The 23757-nt window shown below is 44.6% G+C and overlaps 1 protein-coding gene across 2 annotated transcripts; it reads left to right on the forward strand.

Moving 5' to 3' along the window:
• The first annotated feature begins 8 nt into the window (after positions 1–8).
• LOC142557747 (tRNA selenocysteine 1-associated protein 1-like) lies at positions 9–15156 on the forward strand. Of its 2 annotated transcripts, XM_075669817.1 has the most exons (11): positions 9–148; positions 379–476; positions 563–662; positions 1271–1326; positions 4025–4060; positions 5211–5314; positions 7155–7302; positions 9444–9660; positions 10980–11094; positions 11954–12015; positions 15039–15156. In XM_075669817.1, exons 1-11 carry the CDS (start codon positions 119–121, stop codon positions 15114–15116), a joined length of 1044 nt encoding a protein of 347 aa, XP_075525932.1. In that variant the 5' UTR covers positions 9–118; the 3' UTR covers positions 15117–15156. The 2 variants fall into 2 exon arrangements, with proteins under 2 accessions (XP_075525932.1, XP_075525933.1); XM_075669818.1 differs by lacking the exon at positions 4025–4060.
• The last annotated feature ends 8601 nt before the right edge of the window (positions 15157–23757 follow it).

Below are 23757 nucleotides of genomic sequence, written 5' to 3' on the forward strand. Positions count from 1 at the left end.
TTGAAAGTGCTACCGTGCTACGGTGTAGAAAGGTGAAAGAAGCTTGACAACTTCTAATATATCGGAGTAACGTGTGTGCTGGTAATGACTGCGGAATCAACGACGCAAGGAGGTCATTATGTCTAAAGGAACGCTGTGGATGGGTGATGTAAGTTGAGTTTTTCTTCGCTTCGATTTCCAAGTTGCAGGGCAGCGCTGTAATTAGGCTTAGCATGCTGCGAAATTTCACCGAGGACGATCGCTAGGAGTTAGTTTGTCTTTTTTTTTGCTCGGCGTATTTGAGCGTACGTTAAAGCCTTTAAACTACCGATTGACAAGGTTGGTACTATGTACCGGTTGAGGAGGGGTCTCGGAGACGCGCTGCTATGTTCTTACCAGATTGAGCCTTACATGGATGAGGCATTCTTGAAGCAAGCCTTCGCCGTGATGGGGGAAACTTGCTTGTCTACGAAAATCATCACGAATAAGCTAACCGGGTAAGTGGCCCCACTCAGCCCGACCCTTATGCACCGGGCCCGGTCGAGCTACTCACGGTCTCGTCTATGCCTCTTCTCATTCGCAGACTCCCGCTGGGCTACGGCTTCCTCGAGTTCATTGACGAACCCACGGCGCAGAGGATACTGCTAAAGTGCGACGGCAAGCCGATTCCTGGCTCGAGTCCTGTGAGTACACTTCCTTTATGGCGTTTATTAATGTTAAGTGCTAATTATTCAGGCACCCTGCACCAGGGCTCGTATCTCGATTCCCAAGACCTAAAACTTTAATAATATCAAGACCCGGAAGTTATTTCAAACATGTAACAAACTATTACGCTATAAGCCTTTGCTAGCCTTTTCTTACTGAACGTCGGAAAAAGAAAGTGTGCTTGGAAACGGAAACAGTGCATAGCTTCACACAAAACGGACCCCCAAAGCATAACTCTGTAAAAGTCTCGAAGAATTTTCCTGCAGGAGCTAAACTACAGGTAGTGCCACTTAAGTGAAAACTCTCTTGCCCAAAACAATTACAGCACTTCTGGCCTGCTTTTTGCGTTGGTACTCTGAAACCTACCTCCACGCAGTGTTGGTCAGAGTGCAGAGTGTACCATACGTGAAGCAACATGACAATGTGTAGCATGACTTGCATTGGCCTTTGATTGTGTTTGGTTTTAGTTTCTAACACTAACACATACGTCTTTTTGCAATTTCCAAGGTTAAATTAGCTGTTGACTTGAATTCCTCTCCCCTCTTTTTTTTTTTTTTTTTCTCTTTCTCTTTGTTGATTGTTACAGAGCAAGAAGTTTAAACTGAACCACGCCTGTCACAGCAAGGACACTGCACAGCAACAGTGAGTGTCAGGTTTCTGTTGTACATGCGCGTGTCAAAATAATCTTGCATTGTTCAGCCCATAGAGTTCCAAAACGTACATGAGCATTGTATGGGGTATTTATGCAGGTCAGAATTTTGCGCACTCAAAGTGCCATGCCTTGCTTGCACTCTTTTGTATGCTTGGCAGTTTGTGCCCCCAGAGGTTGAATGCACAAAATCTGAAACTCCCTAATGATGAGGAAAAACATTGGCTTGGTTTCAGATTTCAAAGGCAGCATAGTGCATAATGCAACTGCAGCTCAATTCAAAAGTACACGGAAAGTAGCCATCTCAATATATTGGCGAGTTCCAAATTCACCAAGTGAAATATTGCTTTGCTCAAAGACACATCGCATTACTAGGAGACTGTGATAATATATTGCAAACTGCTTAGTTTATTGATCACTTACATCAGAAATCGGAATATACCTAGGTAGCAGTGCTTGCATTACACTGGAAATTAAAAAAAAAAAATGCCTGCATTCAGCACCTGCACAATGCTGACGTTTCCTATTGAAGAAATTCTCAAGGCAAAGCAGCAGCAAGATACCTAGTGCTGCCCGAGACGAGTATTAGTAATCTTTTAAGTAGTGCGTATTGAATATCGAAACCGTGAAAGATTGCATTGGGGATGGTAAGTTTTCAATTGAAGTGATGTTGCAATATATAGCTTGAGCAAGGCTCAGAACTTTCTTTTTGCTTGATACATGTTTCTTGGCTCAGAAATTGACACTCAAATGATTAGCTGCAAGGTCCATTAAGTTGCTGTGATGCTAAAAGGAGGACAAAATAATGCAGAGTAGTTGGCATGTAACTAAGGAGCATTTGATGCTGGCTCTATACAGACAGGGTGCGCACAGGTACTTGAATACGGCTGAAACTGAAAAGTATGTTTTAAAGGCACTTGAAAGTACTGGAATACTTCTTTCCTCTTGAAAGCCCTTGAGTTTCCTGAGTAAAATAGTCTTAAGATCAATTTTGTGACCAGTTTACTATTGCGGATCAGCGTGGACCTAGCAAACTTCCCATTTAGAAACAATGGTTAAAGAAAAGCAGCACCGAGCCGTCGCACTTGCGTGTGTACCACACACCTTCACCACACTTGCCTTTGGCCTGCACGCCCCGCTCAGCACGCCTTCTTCAGCTACACCTCTCTCCTCCTCTCTTTCGTCCCTACCCTGTCTGCATTGTGAGGCTCTTGTTTCGGAGGAGTGAACGGAAGACTGGAGAAAGGCACGTGAGACTGTCAATGCGACAAAATCCTGCCAAATCATGCCATGGGTATGCGGCAAAAAAAGCAAAGTGCGGCGTTCCACTTTTTTTTTTTTTTCCCCCTCTTTTCGCGCGGCCTTCGCACTTTATCTTGGAGGTAATCTGCAGTGGAGGAAAGCATCGTCTCATTGAAGGCGAAGCTTTCAGCGGTGGCAGTGGAGTGGATGTGAAAGCTTCACAGGCTTCGTTTTGTACTGTTAGTGTAAAGATATTGATGCGGCATGAAACCATATATTTGGTCATGGAGAATTCAACAAATCAATTTTTTTTCCCCAATTGTGCGACAACGCACAAATTTTTACAGCCCTTTCCATGCAAGCAAAATATATCAGCGACTGTATTTATTTGCATAAAAGGTCCAATTTCAATTTTACTTTTTTTGCTGGCAATTTTGTCGATCTTCTGTCTTCGAAACGTTATCTAAGTTTAGCTATATATAGTGTTTTGGAAATGTTGTAGTTAAATATTGCTACATGGTATGCCACTCTGCAGCCTTGAAAAAGCTTTGACAGGGCCTTGACAGTCCTTGAATATATTTGAAATTTTGTCTCCGAGACCTGTACAAACACTGACAGTTTGGCAGGACAGCATGATTGCAATGTTGCCCGCTTTTTTAAGGGCCTCCAAACTGCCTCCAACATTTTGAACTCATTTTAATTGAACACATGTGTACAGAGTGATGTGACAATTGTCCTGAGTGTATATGGCAGCCCTGCCTGCCTCGGTGCAGTCACAAATTCAAAAGATGAATTCTCTGCTCCTCTATGGGGTTTTCCTACCCCTTATTTGCATGTCGAGACAATGGGGGTGGGGGTCATGCTCATCAAGTTGCCAGGGTAAACCAGGATAAAAGCCTCTGATCAGTTGGTTGACCAGGCATGAGCTGGTACAAAAGCCTGCTAAGTGCTCTGAGAAGGGAGGCAAACAACAAAGGCGCCACTCTTCTGGTTGGCTCATGTCGTAGCTTTTTGCTCCACTATGGAGCAAGGAGGAGAGAGTGGCTATGGGAGGGTAGCAAAGGCAAGTAAGAAACAATGGCAGCCATGTAGTCATTAAGCATATGCCGGTAACTTAGCTATTACATAATTTCAAAAAATTGTTGCAGCTAGTATATGTTCATTGTAGACTGGTACACAGCTGCCACTATATGCCCCTACTTTCACTGTTTATGGTTTATGCTCTGCACATTTCTTGTTGCAGTTATTTATCCAATATGACTGCTAAAGCAATTTACTAATGTCTCTAAAGACATTACTTACTCGTAATTGTATCAACATGTTGCTCTCTAACCCTTTGAGGTTCAATTTATTTAACCAAATGTGACCCCTCAGGGTTGCATTCTTTATTACAGCTTTAAGATCTTCAGACCGGCCTATTCTGAAAAAAATTTACTTCAATTTTTTTAGAGTGACCATAAAGGGACAAGAAAATATTTTCTGCAGGTAAACATGCATTGTTTATTCATGAATACAGATTGGCTTCCATAAATACTTATAATAAGAATAAAAAAGTCAATACACTGAAATTGTTATACAATGAAACCTCGTTAATCGTTAGTCCGTCGGAGCTTGAAAAAAGTGCATACTAAAGGGTAGTACTGCTTAACCTAAATAGCGTGATCACTCACATACCTGTCAAAAACGGAACTCAGAGCGAGTGCGATGACAGGCAAAAAACATGCAGTATTTATTCACTTCACGCAACGAAAGTCTGTTATTTTAGTTTGATGCCGCGGCGGCCTAGAAGAGATGACAGCGGCCTCAAACTGCCAAAAAAAGCTGCCAGCCGGCCCCCCTCTCTGCAAACGCCAGCATGAGGCAGACGTAATGTGCAGCTTCTGCCTCTGTTGGGCCTGAATCACCCATGCTGTCGCTTTCCATGTCGTCCTCATCACTGTCGTTAGGTGGTAATTCGGCAATAACAGAGGCAACAATGGCAAAAAGTCAAACCTCGAAAAGTCGAAATTCATAGCCGACATCTTTTCACGGTCGCAGCGGCACTGCCGGGCAACTTCTCCTTCGCTTTCCAAATGCCACACACCGTAGTCAACGGTAGATCCCTCTCACATGCCAGCGCCAACTTCTTCTGCCACGTTCGATAGCAGGAACGATGTCCAATTTTTCTTCTATGCTGAGCACCCAGTTTTTGTCCGAGCGTGTGTGCTTTTATGACATCCAATTCTTTAGCAGGCTTATATCGAATTATGCCCTATATCGAACTGATAGGCGTATTTTTGCAAGTTCGATATAGCCGGGTTCGACTGTACTCTGTTTCTTTTTTTTTTTTTTTTTTAAATAAAAGCTACGCTGTGCATCTGCCAGTGAAAGTGCCATTGTCACACACTGCAGATAGAAAGCTGTGCTTAGTCAAGCTGCAGTTCTGAAGCTTTTTCCCATTTTACTTTTCTCGCCTCAAGATGATACTAAATAAAATATCAATTGATTGGTTTCTTTCAAGAATCTTCAAGTTCAGATGAGCTTAAGGGCCCTTTCACTTTTTAAGGAAACTTTAAATGCCATAATTTACGAATTTTATTGCATCGTGGAATTTTCAGTTCCAGTGGTTAATTGTTTTCTTGTCATGTGTTTCCAGAATTGAGCATTCTGCCTTTGTCGGAAACTTGACTCCAGATGTTGATGACCTGAACCTCTACACAGCATTTCATTCGAGATTTCCGTCAGTGAAAGCAGCAAAGGGTAAGCTGATAATCATCCGAACAGTCACATGCATTGATATTTGTGGGAACATGCATTATATTTGCAGATCAGTTGAAAACCTGGACTATTTTGCTGCTCAACAATTCTGAATTATTCTGTACTGCAATGGTGAATCCACCATTCCTAATCACCACGTTGTGATGTGAAGGACTCAGTACAGTTGAATCTGTTAATTTGACCCTCCTTTTGACGCTTTGTATTTCTGTAATGCTTTGCATTTTTCTTTAAATTCGAGCACTTGATAATTTGAGCTTTCAGCATATCTCATAGGTGTTCAAAGTATGGAAGTAAGCAGTGGAGGGTTCTGTCATAACGTAAATCCAAAGCTCAGCAGCAATTAACTTGTACACTGAGATACTCTTGGCAACTGCTGCTTTGCTTTTCAGATTTGTTGGTGTGAGTTTTGCCCGTCCACTGTATTTGACTGGTGATTGTGTCAAACCTGTGCAAGTGCAGGCAGTGTGCAAGCCAGAATGTGCCTCTGCATTTGTCACACTGCTAACTTCTGTGAAAAAAACATTCTTTACAGCATGCTTTTGATGCAACCCTGGAATCCACAGCTGTCGATAGTAAGCACCTTGATCGTTGCAAATCATGTTGTGATTTTTTCATTACATTTAATTACTGCTGCGAGAGCTGCTCATTTTATTTTGAGGTTCTTCTGGACATGTGCTTACTAATGCTACTTGATTGTGGCGGCTCCAGGTGTCATGATGACGGGGGATGACTGTGGACGCTGAAGACATGTATGCCCTCCAATATTCAGTACTCTTTCTGTGGGAATTTCAATGGCTGTGAGGCCTTGCGTGTGTGCATTTTCTTTCTTTCTCCATGGGCCTTCAGCAGTGAGGTGTCCTCTGGCAGCCTTACAGAGTGGAGGGAGGGGTTGAACGCAGAGCTATACCTACTCTCTTTGCCTGCTTGAGGCTGCACAATGCCTAATGCGGTATGTTAGGTGGGTTTGTTGGTATAACAACATTAGTTTGACAGCTCTTAACAATTTTAGCAATAGTAAAGGGATCCTGCCACTTTGAGGTACTAGGATCATGCCATTAACGTGGTGCTCAGGGTCAGTTTACAAAGGGCAATATATTTTGGCCTTCACTGCCAGGAATGTTACTATTTAGAGTGCAGTGTGTTTATAATTCTCATTCATGTGAACCAAAACTAAAATGGGCTTTGGCCATTAAAGCTGATTGTGCAGTTGTCTGTCTTAGCTTTTTTATCCTATTTTTACCTTACTTTTCTTCTGTGGTTTTTTTTGGGTATTCGTACAATTTCGGTGTACTTCCATACTCAACAAAGTGGAACTAATTCCAGAATTTAAATTTTTTTAAGGGGAGCTTAGAGTAGTGCCACTCAACGATTCAGAAAATATGACTGCAGAACACTTCGTAACTGTTATGCAGGTATCTCGTGCATCATAATCAGTGGCATACATAGCAGCTGCAAACATGGCTGCATGAGAATGGTAGTCCCTTGGTGGCAGCATAGCAAGCAAACATTTGCAACATGGCATTTCGAGCTGGTGGAATCCAACACCTTTGGCTCTGATGACTGCAACACTTGCCTTTCATTTTTTCCTCAGTGGCATTGCTGTTGTGGCCATGTGCCAATGCAGAAATTTTCAGACTAATGTGCGGGCTACTTAACTGCCTCTGGGCACATATGTGAAGAGCACAAGCACATTGCAACCCCTTCTCCCCTCCTGTGTGGTTTGTGCGAGGCTGCCACCTTTTGCTGGTCGGGCCCGTGGAGATGCACCAGGTGTGAGTGGGTGCAAGCTTCTTTGTGGTCCGGGCACGGTGTGCTGTTTCAGTGGTGCTGGACGAGAGTGGCAAGAGTCGGGGCTATGGCTTTGTGCGCTTCGGCAACCAAGAGGAACACCAGCAGGCTCTTGAGGTCATGAACGGCTTCGAGGGGCTGGGCGGCAAGGCATTGCGTGTTAGCAGTGCCACCCCCAAAAGGTAGCCACCGCCCCTCACCCACCTTCGCTCCTTCTTTTGCTTGGAGGCATTGTCCCGGGTGCCTCTGTACAGATAGTGCATCAGGTTATCATCATCATTATGCTCATAATCATGCATTATCGTAAAAATCATAATAATGGTGCTGGTGTACCAAACGTAATTTTCATACCATAGCTCTTGGTCATTACATGCACTGCCACTTTGGAATGAAATGCAAACAAGGAAAAAAAAATGTGACACCCCGTGCACTTAATTGTTACAAATTGCCATGTGATTGGAGTATATATTAAAGTGCTAAATGGGGGGGGGGTGCACTAGTACTCAAACTTAGTGCCTGAATGAAGCAACATTATCGTTACATACACTAGCGAATGTGGAAATGAAAATACAGTTTCCTCTTTGCCCATGCTGGCATGATGGCTCTAGAAAGTTGAATGTAGGGGCACTTAAAGTTGAATTTATTACATGGTACTAGTTAACATAAATAGTGATGCGCTAATTCACAGCCAGTGATGACGTAGAAAATTATTAGCATAACATCAGGAGGTAAGAAGGTAGTAGTAGCCTGGTTTAGAGAGCAAAAGCTGCAAGTTGAAATTGCTCAGATTAAGAGGAATAAAAATAGCTGGGCAGGCCACACGCAACATGTAGTGCTAGGGTTGTGCGAATACCGTCAAACTTTGTTAATGCACAGTTGGCCGGGAACAATGTTTAGGTATTCACTAAATAATGTGCAAATTAACTGCCAGTGTCAGTTCAGCGGCTACTTACCGGCCGATAAATAACTATGTCATGATGCTTTTAAACACACACACTCCGACAGGCTTTATTTGTGGGTATTCAGCAAAAAAATTGATGTTCAGTTGCCACCATGGGGGCCTTGCTTCTTGTGTTACCGGAAGTCAATCTCAAAAGCCATGCTTTTGTGCGCTCCAATCAGCAACAGCTGTATGAGCAGGAAATACGTCATGGGGGCCATGTTTTAAAGTCACTATTGCTCGCAACTGTCGTCCGGGCGTCGCAATTCGTGAATGGAACGCCTGCACGCGAAATTTTGTCAGTTTGGTGCCTGTGCGTGTAGAACAAGAAAGAAAAAAGTATGCACTAACCATTTGGTGGGCAATGAGTGACTGTAATCGAAAGTACCAGAATTGAATACTTTTCAAATGAGTAGCCATTTTCACAATTGATGTAAGACAGTAATATTCACATCCTCCTAGTAATCATAGGTGTAGTAGCTTTCCGTCATTACATTGCGCATTTTCAAGTATTGTTTATCAAAATGCATGAGTTAAGCATTTGGAACAATTAAGCAGTTTGTTTGCACATGCAGGACATTTCGGATAGTGGGAATGTAGCTTGTAATGTAACTTGTTTCACAATGTAAGCTGAAGTTTTATGCGTATATTATGCATGCAGAGATGTTATGCATGCGAGCTCCATGGACTGCGTACGACAGCAGAACTTGGCTGAGACGTTCACAACATCATGTGCTACCTGCGGACTACGCTATTTCACCAAGCCCGAGGGGTGGTTCCGGGCCCCTTTAAGGATTCCTCCTATATTGTGGTTGGGTTACTGCAGTAACTTTTTTTTTTTTAATCTATGAAAGGTTGCGTGCTTTGTATGAAAGCACAGGACAAATTTAGAGCCCAGCCCCCCCCCCCTTTTTTTTTTCTTCATGAAAGATTGAGTTCGTAAGCTGCGCTTGTTAATGCATTTCAGATATACTAACAGTGCAAGAAAGGGATGAAAAAGGGGGGACAGGGGAACACAGAACTGTGTTTGTGTTGCCACTCTCTTAATCGCTCTGTACCTTTAGCATATGCATGAAAAATTCTTGGATCACATTTTTGCTTGTGAGGAGCCATATTAAGTATTTGCACATAATTCCTAGGGAAATGAGTCATCTTATATGTATGCGTGCTATCCTCGTCACCTTCATGCACAAAATGTAGAATGTAAAGCCTTAGCAGGCCTCCTTTAGGACATGCATGGCAGCCACCCAAACCAGGCACAATTCTGTAAAGGGAGCATTCGTCTGCATATCTAATTTCAGACATGTTGTCCTAGATCATTCATAGCAGTAGGTGCACTGCTAATGTTGTGCTGTTCCTGTCTCTTTGTTTTCTTGCTTACAGGAGCAACGTCCCAACTACCGTGAGCATGGCTACACCACCAGGTCAGCAGACATACCAGCAGTACTACGGCAACTATGGTTACAACTACCAGAACTACTACAACCCCTGGCAGGGCTACCAGCAGTACTACGCCGGATACCAGGGCTACCAGGGCTACCCTGGCTACTATGGACAGCAGCCTGAGTATCCGCAGCACACTGATTCGTCAGCTGTTGCTGTGAGTGAGACTGGCAGGCATTATTTCCACTTTTACAGCCGTACCATCCTGTTTAATCTCATATCCAGTGTAGGATGGTGGTATTGCTGTGTCATCCAACTTTAGTGAACACTCAGTGTTTATTCAGCTGAGATGAAACCTGTGATCGGTGCTGCTTTTAACATCTCAACTTTTTACTTTTATATTCAGATGTTAAAACATTTTGCAGCTTATTTGTGTGAGCCTGCATAGTACTATTAGGTTCCAATTCCTGTAAGCTAGAAGCTAGCACAGTATGTGTATCGGCATTGTTGTTCACACTTGGGAGTGAGTTTTTAATTTGAATGGTACATAACAGTCTGAAAAGCAACTAGTGCCCAGAATGAAAGTACTAATGGCACTTCTTTGTGAGGACGTGTGGCAGTGCTTCATTATCACCGGCATATTAGTAAGTCAAAATTGTACCTTGCTAGAAATGAAAAGGCCACATGGCTGACTAATATTTAATATGTACTTCTGATGAAACATGGAATTGCTAGCTTAAGGACAGAAGTTGTTTCAAACTTGCAGCTTCTAAAGCGAGACGAGTATTGTTGAAGCAATTCAAGGTGCGTCTATTTAGAGAAAGTTTCATGAAAAATTTTGGGAAACGTAGACAGTTGGGAATGACTTCCACTTGCATATGTAGTTCTGTGTTCACAAATCCAACAAGAGAAACATTTGAGGTTTGCATTTATGAATACAAGGCACATGGGTTCACAGCCCTGTTAACAAATAGTCATGGCTGCCTTTGCAATTTTTTAAAAGAAACTATTCAAGTCCATATAAAATAAAGACTCATTAATAAATTTTCTACATAATTCACACAGCTATAGTCTAGTGTTGATACAATGAAAAAATATGTTCCATGTGTCTGCACATGCAAATTAAGCTGTCTTATATAGTTGTATTGACCATTCCTCACTTTGACCTCTTCGAGGAAGCCATCCCACGCACCCAAGCAAACATTGGCTGCTATGTGCATTGACACCAATGCTATTCCTAAACTTCTCTCAGAAATGCATAGGTGATATGAAGCTGTTGGTCATTTCGCTGAAGATCAAGCTTGCATTTGATGAAGTTTAAAAAGGGCAGGTCCAGCTATCTGAAGCATTGCAAGTATTGAATTAGTAATGGCATCGTAGATCAGTGAAGGGATAAAAATATGGATTAGTTAAGATCAGAGCTGCAACCTGCCTTTTTGTGTTGCCTTGCTTCACTTCAGTCATGGTTTTGGTGAAGTCACGATCCAAAGGTAGCAGAGCAAGTGCCGCTGGCATAGCCGTGATGTCCTTGTGCAGCATGCTGGTTACGAGGATGCTGCCAACGCTGCTGCTGCGGCAGTGCCCCATGGTCCGAACCCACCTTTGCCTCAAGCGGCAGCCACAACTTCAGAGTCGGACAACGAAGTCGAAGGTGAGTTGCCAAGCCTAATTCTCACTTATTTCAGTTACAGCCACCTATGCCTTCTACTTGTGACAAATGGTTTTGGATATCTGCAGTTGATTCACTCAGGTATTTGTGACCTGTGTGGGTGCTGTCAGGAAAGATCTTAAGTGTAGATATGAGCCGCCCCCTCTTGTGCTTCCAAATCCTGTAAAAACTGTTCATGAAATTCAATTACATTTCAGTATGAATGCAATCGAAAATTAATAATCATTTCTGGAAAGGAAGCGTGTGTCACAATTATTCAGTCTCGGGTGCCGAGTCATCATGCCACAGAGCATGATCTGCAGCTTACTGTATGAGGGGGGCTCTTCAGTTTCTTTTCCTTCATTTGTGCAGGTTCATGTTGAAAAAAGCTTTGTGTCAAACACTGTGTAAAGTCTTTAGTTTAAGGGCCTGTAGTTTTACACAAGCTCTACCACATAGGTTTAAGTGCAGCTCATGCCAGAAATTCAGAGATATTTTGTCATTGTAGCAAAAATTGTACATTTGTAAATTATGTAACTAACTGCATTAGTTAGCTTGCTAAACATGTTGTTTCTGGCGCAAAGTACAGAACATAAAAGAAGGGGGACAGGTAAGAGACAGAGGAGTGCCTCTGCCTCTTACCTGTCAACCTTCTTTTATATTTTGCACTTTATGCCACAAACAACATGTTTAGCAAGCTTACCCACCAACTAGCCCAAGAACAAGTTCTGCGTTAGGTGGCTGTTGTTACTCATGCTACGTGTTTCCATATGGTCTTTTTCACCAGTGTAGGCAAGCTGTTCCGATATGCTACTGACATGGAGTGATGGCAATAATTATAACATGCGCTTGCTTTTTCTAGATCATGACATGGGCATGCCTGACATAGAGGCCAGCAACAAACTCCTTCTGGCCCGATCTGAGGTGAGCCACCAAAACTTGGGTGTTCTTGGCAGAATTGACAGTGAACTTGGGTTGAAAGTTTCATTTAAAGGGAAGCTGAAACACTTTTCGAAAAAAATGAGTTCCCTGCGGCATTCTACAGTGTTGAGTCCACTGAACACGAATATCTCGTTTAAAAAGGGCGGAAACAAACGCAAGCGGCTGTTTTTTTGCAATAAAACACGCACCAGCGCCTCAGGGCATCGCGCGAACGCTGCCGTTGCCCGTGATTGGTTGGGACCGCTTTGACGTCATTCACGGGATCGCCGTTCGGCGCCGCCGTTTCAGAGTGTAGCACGCTGTTCAGTTCTGGCTTCACAGCTGAGTTGTAAGCATTATGGAACATTCTCGCTTTCTCGGAGAGCTTGTATTTTTTGCTGTACATGTTCAAACCGACAGCCGATACAGAAAACGATGGCGGCAACGGGGACAACGATGATGTTGAGTGTGCCAACAGCGAGAGCGATGTGTGCACCTTCTCGCGCATTGGAAATCTTAGCTGGTACATATGTCTTTTTCATGTAGCTGCATGTTCCAACGATGGGAGAAAAAACGCGCTAAAGTGTCGCTGGGAACTTGCTGCTGGAAGAGTGCCGAAGCACTAACATCTCATTAGATTGTAAACACGGGTGCAGTTCCGCGATGTCATGCACCTTGCCGCTGCTTGTCTAAAGTTCCGTGGTTTTTTTGCGTGTTGATACACGATCGCGAACATAAGTGCCGCGTTTGGCTACTTCAAACTCTTCAACATTATCTGCCTGTGTCACACTGGCTGCTCCAAACTCTTCCATTGGTGATGGTAGTGGAACAGGTTCATCAGGGGCTCGGTTCTCAAGGTGCTCTGCTAGAACCTGAAAGAGTGCAAGGCATGGATGTCATGAATTTCAGCATATCATGCATATCAGCAAACATAACAGTTGGATTACTTACAGCAATTGAAATAATTTTTTCAGTAATTTATGTGATGGATTAGTTCTAGTGATTTAGTAATGTAAATTATTTGGTGTCTGTAATTTCATGGCTAATGTAATTTATTAATTGTGTTAAATATGCACCAGTAAGCTGTGTACGGCGCCAGAACGTGTGTCTTGAGATGTCATGGAGGCACATGGGGGGGGGGGCATGAAATGTTGGCAAGTGTACGTTACCTTGAAGAAAGGTTAGCATCCCTTTATACTTTGCTTCTTGCGTGCATGAAAACTTTTTTGGAAGCAATCGTAAAGTAATACCATTACTTTTTTTGAAAGCGGTAATCGGTAATGTAATTCAAATCAATGAGCGTATAAGAAACTAATGAGTAATGTATTATATTTACTTTCAAATAATAATTTTGCCATGCGTGATGCATAGCTAGTTCAATAAAGGCAAGAAAACATTTTTTTGTCCAGCAGCGATGCCTGTATTGGGCTAGACCACGTCAAACGTTGACAAGTTCAATACCTCACAACGTTACTTCATTATTTAAGCCCGTTCGCCTTGCCACGGGCGCGGCTGTGCCGACGCTCGTTCTTGCAGCATTTCGCTGCTGGTAGCAAGCTGTGAGTGCGAAATCTACGGAACAAAGTTTTTTACACTACGAGTTCAACTACTCTAACGCAAGCATGAAAATATTACCGTAACGCCTTATGTCGTGCGATTTAAACACGAATGCTGAGCAGCTAAACCTGCGGGCACCGCGTGGTAGGACGAATAGCAAATATCACTGAATGCGCAAGCGTACCCCCCGGCCAGTTATTTTTACCGCACCAAAACAGTGCCGAACAAACAGCCGTAGTACAGTGTTCCGTGACAAAGCGGAGTGCAAAAACAGGATGAAAACGGCGAGCACTTTGCATGCATGTGCATATTCCCGGCTGTGCCTCCACCTCGCTTCGTCATAGGCCGCTGTAAGGCCATTTGTTCGACACTCAGGTGATCATCCGCTTAAAAAAATTGCCCGTGTGCACATTGAAACCCTTAGCTCACCCTTTCTCCTCTTGGCGAAGGCCGCTCTTGGAAGTGGCGAGGTGTTTCTCTTGTGGGAGAATATAGACGGAACAACGTCAGCCTTCAGTCGCGCCGATTTAATTGGAATACCGATTGCCCTCATCGTTGTCAAGCTCCGATGATAATCGCTGTCACGGAAATGGTCCGAACACAGCACAGTTGATTTCGTCGGAAAGAAATTATCTCTCCTCACTGCACAGACCCACTGCGCTGCAAGTTTCTTGTCCTTCAGGAACAAGTGAAACAGAACATCGTGTAGCCTACCTGTGTTCACACAGCCGAATTCTGCACAGAACGAGGGCATGTTGGGCGCCCTTGGCTGTAGGCACTCACGCAGCACAGAAAGGAAGCACAGTTCACGGAAATCGCAAAAGAAAACAAACGTGCGCGGCGGCAGATCTCTCGTAGCGTCGTTTAGTAAAGCGCAGGACGGAAAGAAACATGCCAGCACATGCCAGCATGCCGATCCGGCAGTACGGTCCTCGGAAATGACGTCACTCTCGCCGGTTCTTTCCTCCGGCTACCTCCTCATCCGGCGCACCGGGAAGCGACGGGGGCGTGTCCGCGGGGAAGATTTAGAAAGCGATTTCTGCCCCTTATATTGACAATAGAAGGAAAAAATTTCAGAACCGTAAATTAATAGGTCTGTTCTTCCCAACCCCAGCAATTCATGGAAATTGAAAACCGTTTCAGCTTCCCTTTAAGATGTATTCGTTCTTATTGGATGCATTAGCATGTTGCTTAATATTTTTGCTGTGGCCCTTTATGGCAAATTTCAGAAGTATGTGTGAGGGGTGGGGGGGGTTATGTGAAGACATTGTTTGTTTGTTCATTTCTTTGTGATATTTTCAGCTCATGACTATGATTTTTCTGGAACTTTATTAACCTACCTGCTTTATTAACTTACCTGCAATAAATAATTTAGTGTGTCAGTTTCTGTGCACTGGAAATAAATGTGGGGTGCTTCCACTTCAAAGTCTGATGTAGAACTCGCTGTGATGTACTGTCATATGATGCAGGACCTGTACTCTGCATTTGAGAGCAGCCGCTGGCTTCCGACAGAAGGACTGGACCCACCTTTGGTCTCTGTCAAATGATGTGTGAAAGAAATAAACATACTTTTCTATTATGTTACTACCACTTTGTACGATGACCGGCTTTCTGCATTTTATAAAACATTTTTTTCTCGCACATAAAAATGCACAGTTCACACAAAGTACTGACATAGAAAGATGGAATAATTACAACAATTTCGGCAAACTTCGTGCCACGCCCTCTCGTGAACTGTGTTCGGTACACTGTATGACCCAATAATCCATTGGCTGTTACAAGTACACTGACAGTTTGTCACTTTCATGCCGTCGCCCACTCAGTTATTTAATTGGTTGTTCAGAACCTCTGTAAAAGGAGGTGCCGTTGTTGTGCACCCTTTTTATTTTGTTCATTATTTGTGCTAGAACTTCGAAGCACCGAAATATAAGAAGTATGTTAGGCTGGAAACTATTTGGTGTTTTTGAATGCAAAGACCAATTTGGCATTCAGACTTAAGCAATTAGACCAGTAGTAATTAATTGAATAAGAAAGGGTTCTCAAAAATAACCGTGCTTGGGAAAAAGACTGCTGGCTGACAGCACTGTTCATACCATCCTTGTATCTCTTAAAGGGCCCCTCACCAGGTCTGGCTATTTTGAGCTTATAAGCGCAGAGCATACATTGCGTGATAACAATCGTGTCTGCAAAGTATTGCATGGCTGCTCAGTGCCAAAAGATCTGAAATTTCAATCCGAATGCCGTTTCCCTCTTCACTCATGGCCGCCGCGCTCCAAGCCGGACGGTGATGCAATCGTGTCCGCAGTGTGACGTCACTCGTGGTGACACGCGACTTCGAGAATTATTCTAGACGTGTTATTTGTGCGATCTGTTGCTTGAATTGACTAGTTAAAGTTTAGAGAAACAATAAAACACGCAAATGGAATGTCTGCGTGCTGCGGAGCAAGAGAGATTCCCACGGTAGTGCGTTGATGTGCGCAGTTGCCTAAACTAGGCCATTTTCTACCGTGTTCCAGTACGTGATCACGCTCTGCGATTCGCTTGTTCTGCCTCGGTATTCATGTAGCACTGAATTATACTGCTAGTCATGTGTCCTTGTGCACAGCGCCCAAAATCGTGTGCTGCGCGAACGAGAGAACTCAGGTGTGACATCATCAGCGAAAGTGCGCAGCGCCGAAAACAGGCAAACAGGCTAGCCAGTTTGCAAGCTGCTGAAAATACGCTTACACCTTGCCTTTACGCCACCTTAATGTTGTGGGAGATTTTATGAATGTATGGCATTACTTGTAGTTGCTTCCTTCGCTCTGATGTCAGTGACTTCTGGCCTGCAAGACCCTTCACTTTCCGCAATCTGGCTTCAGGAACAGCCCTAATGACCAAAAGAGGGAAATCTGCCACAAGCAACCTCTCAACCTGCTGTTTCGGGCTACATGCCATGCGCTGGCAGCAGCTCTTCTGTACTGCATCCAGAAGGTGTCCAACCGCTACAACCCTCTTGACCAGCTTAGACTGATTAGAATCATACGGCATTAGTGCTTTTTTCTTTAACATAAAAACGTGACACCCTTCATCGGGTGCAATAGTGGGGTTGTTTACTGCATTCCGTTGGCTTGTGGTAAAGTATATATAGGCCAGACAGGTAGGTGTTCTAATAAGCGCCTGCAAGGACATAACACATCCTTAAGCAGGAAGCAATATGGCACTTGATTACTGCGGCTGCAAGAAGTGCAAAAAAAGTGCGCCACTGGTCGTGTGACCATTTTAGGGAGGGGTAAGGCGATACGAACGGGAAATCTTGTAAGCTTCTCACATTAGAAATGAGAAAGAAAATTGTGTCTGTGATATGTCTGTGTTCAACCAACAAGGAACGTGCTGACCTATCGGGTAGATAAAAGGTGATTAAAAAACTGACATTGATGCACAGGTTGTGGGACGAATACACTTTGCTCGTGTGTCGGCTGTTTTCGTGTGGCAATGTGCTTTTCAAGGTGCTATCAATGCACAAGCCACTTGAACTATCTCATCCATATTAGTAATGATATTGCCAGCTTTGTCTCTTAACGCATAAATCCGATTCTTGCCTATTCCTAGTTTCTTTGCTGCTTTTAGGCTTCCTCCGTTCTTGAGAGCATGTTCAATTCTATCCGTATTATAGTTCCTTATGTCAGCTGTCTTACGCTTGTTGATTAACAGAAAATTCTGCCAGTTCTATTCTAGCTGTAGGTTTAGAGGCTTTCATACATTGGCGTTTCTTGATCAGATCTTTTGTCTCCTGCGATAGCTTACTGGTATCCTGTCTAACGGAGTTACCACCGACTTTATAGGGGTATTACTCAAGTTCGCGCGTGCGCACCTGACCCTTCTCTGGATCGCACAGCGCCGGCAGAGCGGCAGTCGCTCGCTAGCACTTTCGCAGCAGCCCTAACAGTCGGAGCTGTGACCCCTAACCCGCGGTTCGCAGTGAGTTGCGGCCACGGCGGGTTCAGGCCAGGGGGAACAGGGTGAGTCTCGACCTAAGGTGCTTATTCACCTTAGAGTACAAGTATACCAACTGACAACTACAGCAACCACACATACAAATACAAAACAAAACCACAGCGGCGGAGCGTTCCGCACGTCTGGAGCGAAATAAACCGCACAATGTGGGAACCACAAAAGAGGCTGATAAGAGTTCAGCTCACCCAGAGTGGATCCGCGCTCGGGCCCTGGGGCGGGCAGTCGCTCACAAAGGCCGAGCGCAGCAGGGGGACGGCGTGCGGCGGTCTCAGCGGCTGAATTGAGATGCGGCCGAAAGACAACGGTGCATCGGTGGAATAGCGCTTCTCCCCGAGCGGCGGAGAGGGAGTCTCCCCGGTTCCAAGAAAGGGAAAGGAGGGAACGGGGTGCCTTGGGCTGCGGCAGAGTCCTTCCATGTTTTTTTCTGGTCACGAAACTGCCGCCTCAGTTTCATATAGCGCCAGCGCCCGCCGCTAGAGGCGCAACCGTGCATGAGAGGGCATGCGAACGCCGCTACCGCTGTGGTTGTGTGTGGGGCAGCCTCGGTATTCTAGCTTTCTAAACTTCCTCAACGATCGCTTTAGTTTCACGTAACTATTTTTAACATTGAATATAATTAAATTACTGCCTGAGCGTGTCTTCTGCGATGATATGAGCGCACGGGACGAAAAAAAAAAGCCGCTCATAACATGGAGCTTGCGGCGGTCTCAGACCAAAAAGAAGAAAGATCTGGAATTTTAAGAGCCAGAACCGCGATACGATTATGAGGCACGCCGTAGTGGGGGACTCGGGATTAGTTTTGACCACCTGGGATCCTTTAAAATGCACCTAAATTTAAATAAACGGGTGTTTTGCATTTCGCCCCCGTCGAAGTGCGTCCGCTGTACACGGCCGGGCGGTCCCGGTCCGGATTTCTTCGTCATCGCCGTTCGCCTCAACGCTTCGGTGAGCTCCGCTTTTTAATATTTGCCTTAAATTAAACACCGCGCATTCGCAACAAAACGCCAGTGGTCCCACTTATCACCAGAGGAGTAAGCGCCAATTCTCCGTTGCGCATAGCGCCAGATTGTTCGCCGAGCACAGCTGTTCAGTTTCTGTTAAACTGTGGCATAGAAGGACTCTGTGGGCAGTATCTTATAACGAGATCAAAAGAATGAAATTGCTATTGTAAAGGGCTGCTACCGTAGAATACTTAATGACAAAGAAAAGGGAACTGAGCTGCTCCATGCGCTTAAGATTTCTTGCAAAGCGATGTCATTTCTGAATAAGATTTAGGTAGAATTAATGCAAGACGAACTTCGCTACTAAATGTCTTCCTAGACAATCACATGTAAGAAGACAGGACAGACAGACAGACCTGTCCTGTCTTCTTACATGTGATTGTCTAGAAAGCGCAACCAATGTTTCCTATTACAATGAACCAACTTGCCCAACAACGCATCCTGCTAAATGCCTTCGGTGCGGCTTTTAACAACGGATTAAGGCGAACCTGAAGTGTTAGGACCTGCACAGTTGAAACTAGCTGTAATTAGGCAATTGCCTTAGCAAGCAGTCGTTTAGAAGCGTCAGTAAGCCCAGCACTTCACTGCTCGTGGTTTCGACGCAGAAACGACGAGACTAGGTATTTTGGTTCTTAATTCGCAACTATTTACACTATGTTAAAATGTTGCAATCACCGGTCCTGATATTCTTATCATGGTCGAAAAATGAAAAAAAAAACTTTATAATTCGATTAAGAAAATAAATAAAACGTGCTGGTGCAAAAACAAAATACAAGCACGATCATTTATTTATCATGTAAAATAAGCGGAGCGAAATACAGATAGCACGGATGCGTCCGGTCACAAATGGTCCACCATTCACAATGCAAGAAGTTTGTTAAAAGCATGACACTGATATAATACGCATAAAGAAATAAGATCAAACGTGAGAGGTATGCATTGGGAGGCAGGAAACAAACACCAGCAAACGAATGGCAATAAGTACAGAATGCATAGTCGATTGTTTCTATAAACAAGAAAGTGTAAAGCATAAGCATTTCATAACACACGGCTAAAGAACTCTCAAACGAACACAAGTAGCCACATCACAAATAGAGCAATTTTTTTTAATGGCTTGTTAGAGATACCACCTTTCTACTTCTTCAGCTGTTACTTAAACATGCAGACAAAACTTGCTCAGCAAATCACAATACAAATGTAGCTAACAGTGTGCTAATAACCTTCTTACTCATAGCAGCTTATAGACTTAAAGTACGTGCAATTGAAGAATTGTAGCCCATCGTTAGCCAAGACTAAAGGACAATGGAAAATAAAACAATGCATATTATTCTGTTTTAACACTTGCATTTAAAGGAATTCTAATGCTATACCTTTCATAGATGGTCGGGGTAAGGGCGCTATTGCTGTGAACTACTCTATCCTGGTATAACACAAATTGAGGTTGCAACAAAGCATAAAGCAAATGTGTTCAGCGTCGGCTTTGTTCGTCGCCGTTGATGTTGAAATTGTACGCAGTGACGATGTCCGAGGCGTCAAAGTGTTTCGCGCACACACGTGTATACTTCGATTCGAAATTAAAACAGCCACTTTCCTGCCGCGGTATGGCCCGCTTCCATTTCTCGCGCTGCTCCTTGTTATTAGGTAAACAGAACAAAGACACCTTTTCTGTCGTGCCCTTGTAGCCGGAACGGCACCCAGGCACGCAACACGTGTTCGGCATCGTTGTCCCACCCCACCACTTCAACCAAACATCCCAACACTCGAAAAATAGCACAGCACATGCACAGAACGTACCCGAAAAGTCAGCTCGCCTCGCACTGCGCACGCATTTCGGTACGCGAACGATGCCCTCTGTGGCACAGTGGCGCCGCGTCGCGGCACCTTTGGGCAGCATATGAACCTCTCCCATAGCGTGACGGCGGAGTTTCGTGACCAGAAAAACATGGAAGGACTATGGCTAGGGTGTCTAGATAGCCTACTATGGCTGCGGCGTCGCGGCCAGGCGCGAAGAGCAGCGGGAGCGGCGAACGTGCCCTCTCCCAGCCACTCTCCGCGAGCGTGATTATCGCGTGATAACCGCGTGGCCGCTCCGGAGATATTGGGATGCGCGTGCGATCCCCACAACTTCTATTGCACTCTTTAATGATGCCCATAAGATTGTTGTTCATTGCTTCAACACTAAGGTCCTCTTCCTGAGCTAAAGCCGAATACCTGTTCTGTAGCTTGATCCGGAATTCCTCTGGTTTCCCTCTTATCGCTAACTCATTGATCGGCTTATGTACCAGTTTATTCCGTTCCCTCCTCAAGTCTAGGCTAATTCGAGTTCTTACCATCCTATAGTCACTGCAGCGCACCTTGCCGCGCACGTCCACATCTTGTATGATGCCAGGGCTAGCGTAGAGTATAAGGTCTATTTCATTTCTAGTCTCGCCATTCGGGCTCCTCCACCTCCACTTTCGGCTATCCCGCTTGCGGAAGAAGGTATTCATTACCCGTATATTATCCTGTTCTGCAAACTCTACTAATAACTCTCCCCTGCTATCCCTAGAGCCTATGTCATATTCCCCCACTGACTTGTCTCCGGCCTGTTTATTGCCTACCTTGACATTGAGGTCGCCCATCAGTACAGTGCATTTTGTTTTGACTTTATCCATCGCCGATTCCACGTCTTCATAGAAGCTTTAGACTTCCGGGTCATCATGACTGGATGTAGGGGCGTAGACCTGTACGGCCTTCAATTCGTACCTCTTTAAGTTTCACAACAAGACCTGCCACTCTCTCGTTAATGCTATAAAATTCCTGGATGTTACCAGCTATATCCTGATTAATCAGGGATCTGACTCCTAGTTCTCGTCCCTCCGCTAAGCCCCGGTAGCACAGGACATGCCCGCTTTTTAGCACTGTATATGCTTCTTTTGTCCTCCGAACCCCACTGAGCCCTATTATATTCCATTTACGGCGCTCTAATTCCTCCAGTAACACTGCTAGACTCGCTTCACTAGATAACATTCTAACGTTAAACGTTGCCAGGTTCAGATTCCAATGGCGGCCTGTCCGGGGCCAGGGTTTCTTAGCACCCTCTGCCGCGTCACAGATCTGACCGCCGCCGTGGTCAGTTGCTTCGCGGCTGCTGGAGACTGAGGGCCGGGGTTTGATTGTGTATTGTATCCATATAGGAGGTTGTGGCCAAGTACTGCACCAGGGTGGCCAATCCTGCTCTGGTGAGAGAGTGCGTTACCGGTTCTGGTCACCGGGATCAGGCCGCACTCCAGGTCTGTTTATGCAATTTTATCCACACGCAGATGTTTGTGTGTGTGTGTGTGTGTGTGTGTGTGTGTGGAAAATTACGCGGCACCGGGATTCGAAGCAGGGTTCTCTTGCACGCGAGGCGGATACTCTACCTCTTCGCCACCGCAGGAGTTGTACGCCTCATTTAACCTACAGTGGTGCCTTCTTCGATCAGTCAAGGTCGACCAATCAGAGCTCGGTTAAACCGCAAGATGGCACTCAACTGGAGAAACCTGGTAGTTTATGACCTGCAATGAGTGGCCATACATAATAGAGGAGGGTTAATTTTTTAAAGAGATTTTTTACCCCGTGCGGACGGTCGTGGCGAAGATATGCGATTCCCTCGTATGGTGATAAATTAGAAGAAAAGAGATAAATAAAGAAGGAAGAGAACAGGGGATTTAAACTCGTGACCCTTGGATGTTGCCTGGAGAGAGAGTTCAGTCGGTTGGTCCGTCAGGCCCCAGGTTACATTGAAGCGACATAGCTCCTGTCCAGAGCCTCGTATGGGCTGGACTAATTTTGAAGTGAGGGAAGCTCGCAGCAAAATTGAGTATGAAGAGCGGCTGAGGAATATGGAAGAAAGTAAATGGGCTGGGAGAGTGTTCAGGTATCTGTACAGGAAAAACATTGATTCACAGTGGAGGAAAAGAACTGGGAAGCTTACCAGCAAGTATGCGGCCTGTAGGGTGGGCAACACAGCAATGAAGAAGGTCAAGCGGAAAGTCAGAGATGCTGAAATAATCTCATGGGTGGCGGCAATGGAAAAGAAACCTGCCATGAGTAACTACTTATGAGAAAAAAACGAAATCAGGAAATAAACAATTTATAATAACTCAAAGGGAAGCTCATTACTTTTCGAAGCGAGATCGGGATGCCTTAGAACACGCACCTATAAAGCAAGGTATAAGACGGAAGAAGAAGCATGTGCTTGCTGCGGTAAAGCTAGGGAGACTATGGAGCATGTGCTAAGAGATTTCTTAGCAACGGGGGCAAGCGAATGGGTAGCAGTCAGAATTGTTCGGCAAGGACAAAAACCACGAGCTCATAACGGTATAGCGTTGGTGCTGTGGCGCAGGCCACGACAAAAAACGTAGACGTACGAAAGCACAGTGCACAATAGGGGATCAGAAAATTTGGTTGTGGGAGTTCATAATGTGCTTTTAGTTTTTTTTATTTATTGTTTAACCTAGGTAGGACATTAGGCAGTATAATAGCAAGAGCTTGGTGGCGCAACCCACCGCCCCGTTCCAAACTGGACGCTCATAACATCCATCCATCCATCCATCCATCCAACAAATGTACACTCTTTGGAGTGTATCATAGAGTTTCTCACTACATTACATAGTGAGAAACTCTATGGGGGTGTATATCTGCCCAACCATAGAGTTTCTCACTACATTACCTAGAGGGAAATCTGGCGCTGCTGCGCTGTGGTATGCATGGGAATGCCGGTATATTGTGACTTCGGATTGGCATCGTTCTCGTAGAGACAGGACACCTTGAAGACGCGCTTGGCAAATACCGTTCTGTCTGTCACAATGATTCACTTTCTACTAAAACAGCACGTGAAAAGCTGTTTTAGCTTTATCATTAGGCGAAACCATGTTTTGTTTAACTATGAGAACTTGTTATTGTGTGTACGACTACATGTTACGTAAAAAGTATCAGCGTGCCGCTAAAGTTGGAGGACAGACGACAAGGTTCGCGCTCGTTTTGAAACAGTTGGCCGTCTGTTCTTGCTTTTCTTCGCTTGGTCATGCATTGTGGGTGAGTAAAGATGTAATATGTGTGAATGGAAGCATTTTATGAAGACTTTACTTTGAGAGCGCGTTATTTGCGTAGCCATAGCCACGTTTTAGACGAAGCCTCTTACAACACCAGCCTCGCAGACACATATACC

Source organism: Dermacentor variabilis, chromosome 9 (assembly GCF_050947875.1).
Source record: "Dermacentor variabilis isolate Ectoservices chromosome 9, ASM5094787v1, whole genome shotgun sequence".
Taxonomy (NCBI): domain Eukaryota; kingdom Metazoa; phylum Arthropoda; class Arachnida; order Ixodida; family Ixodidae; genus Dermacentor; species Dermacentor variabilis.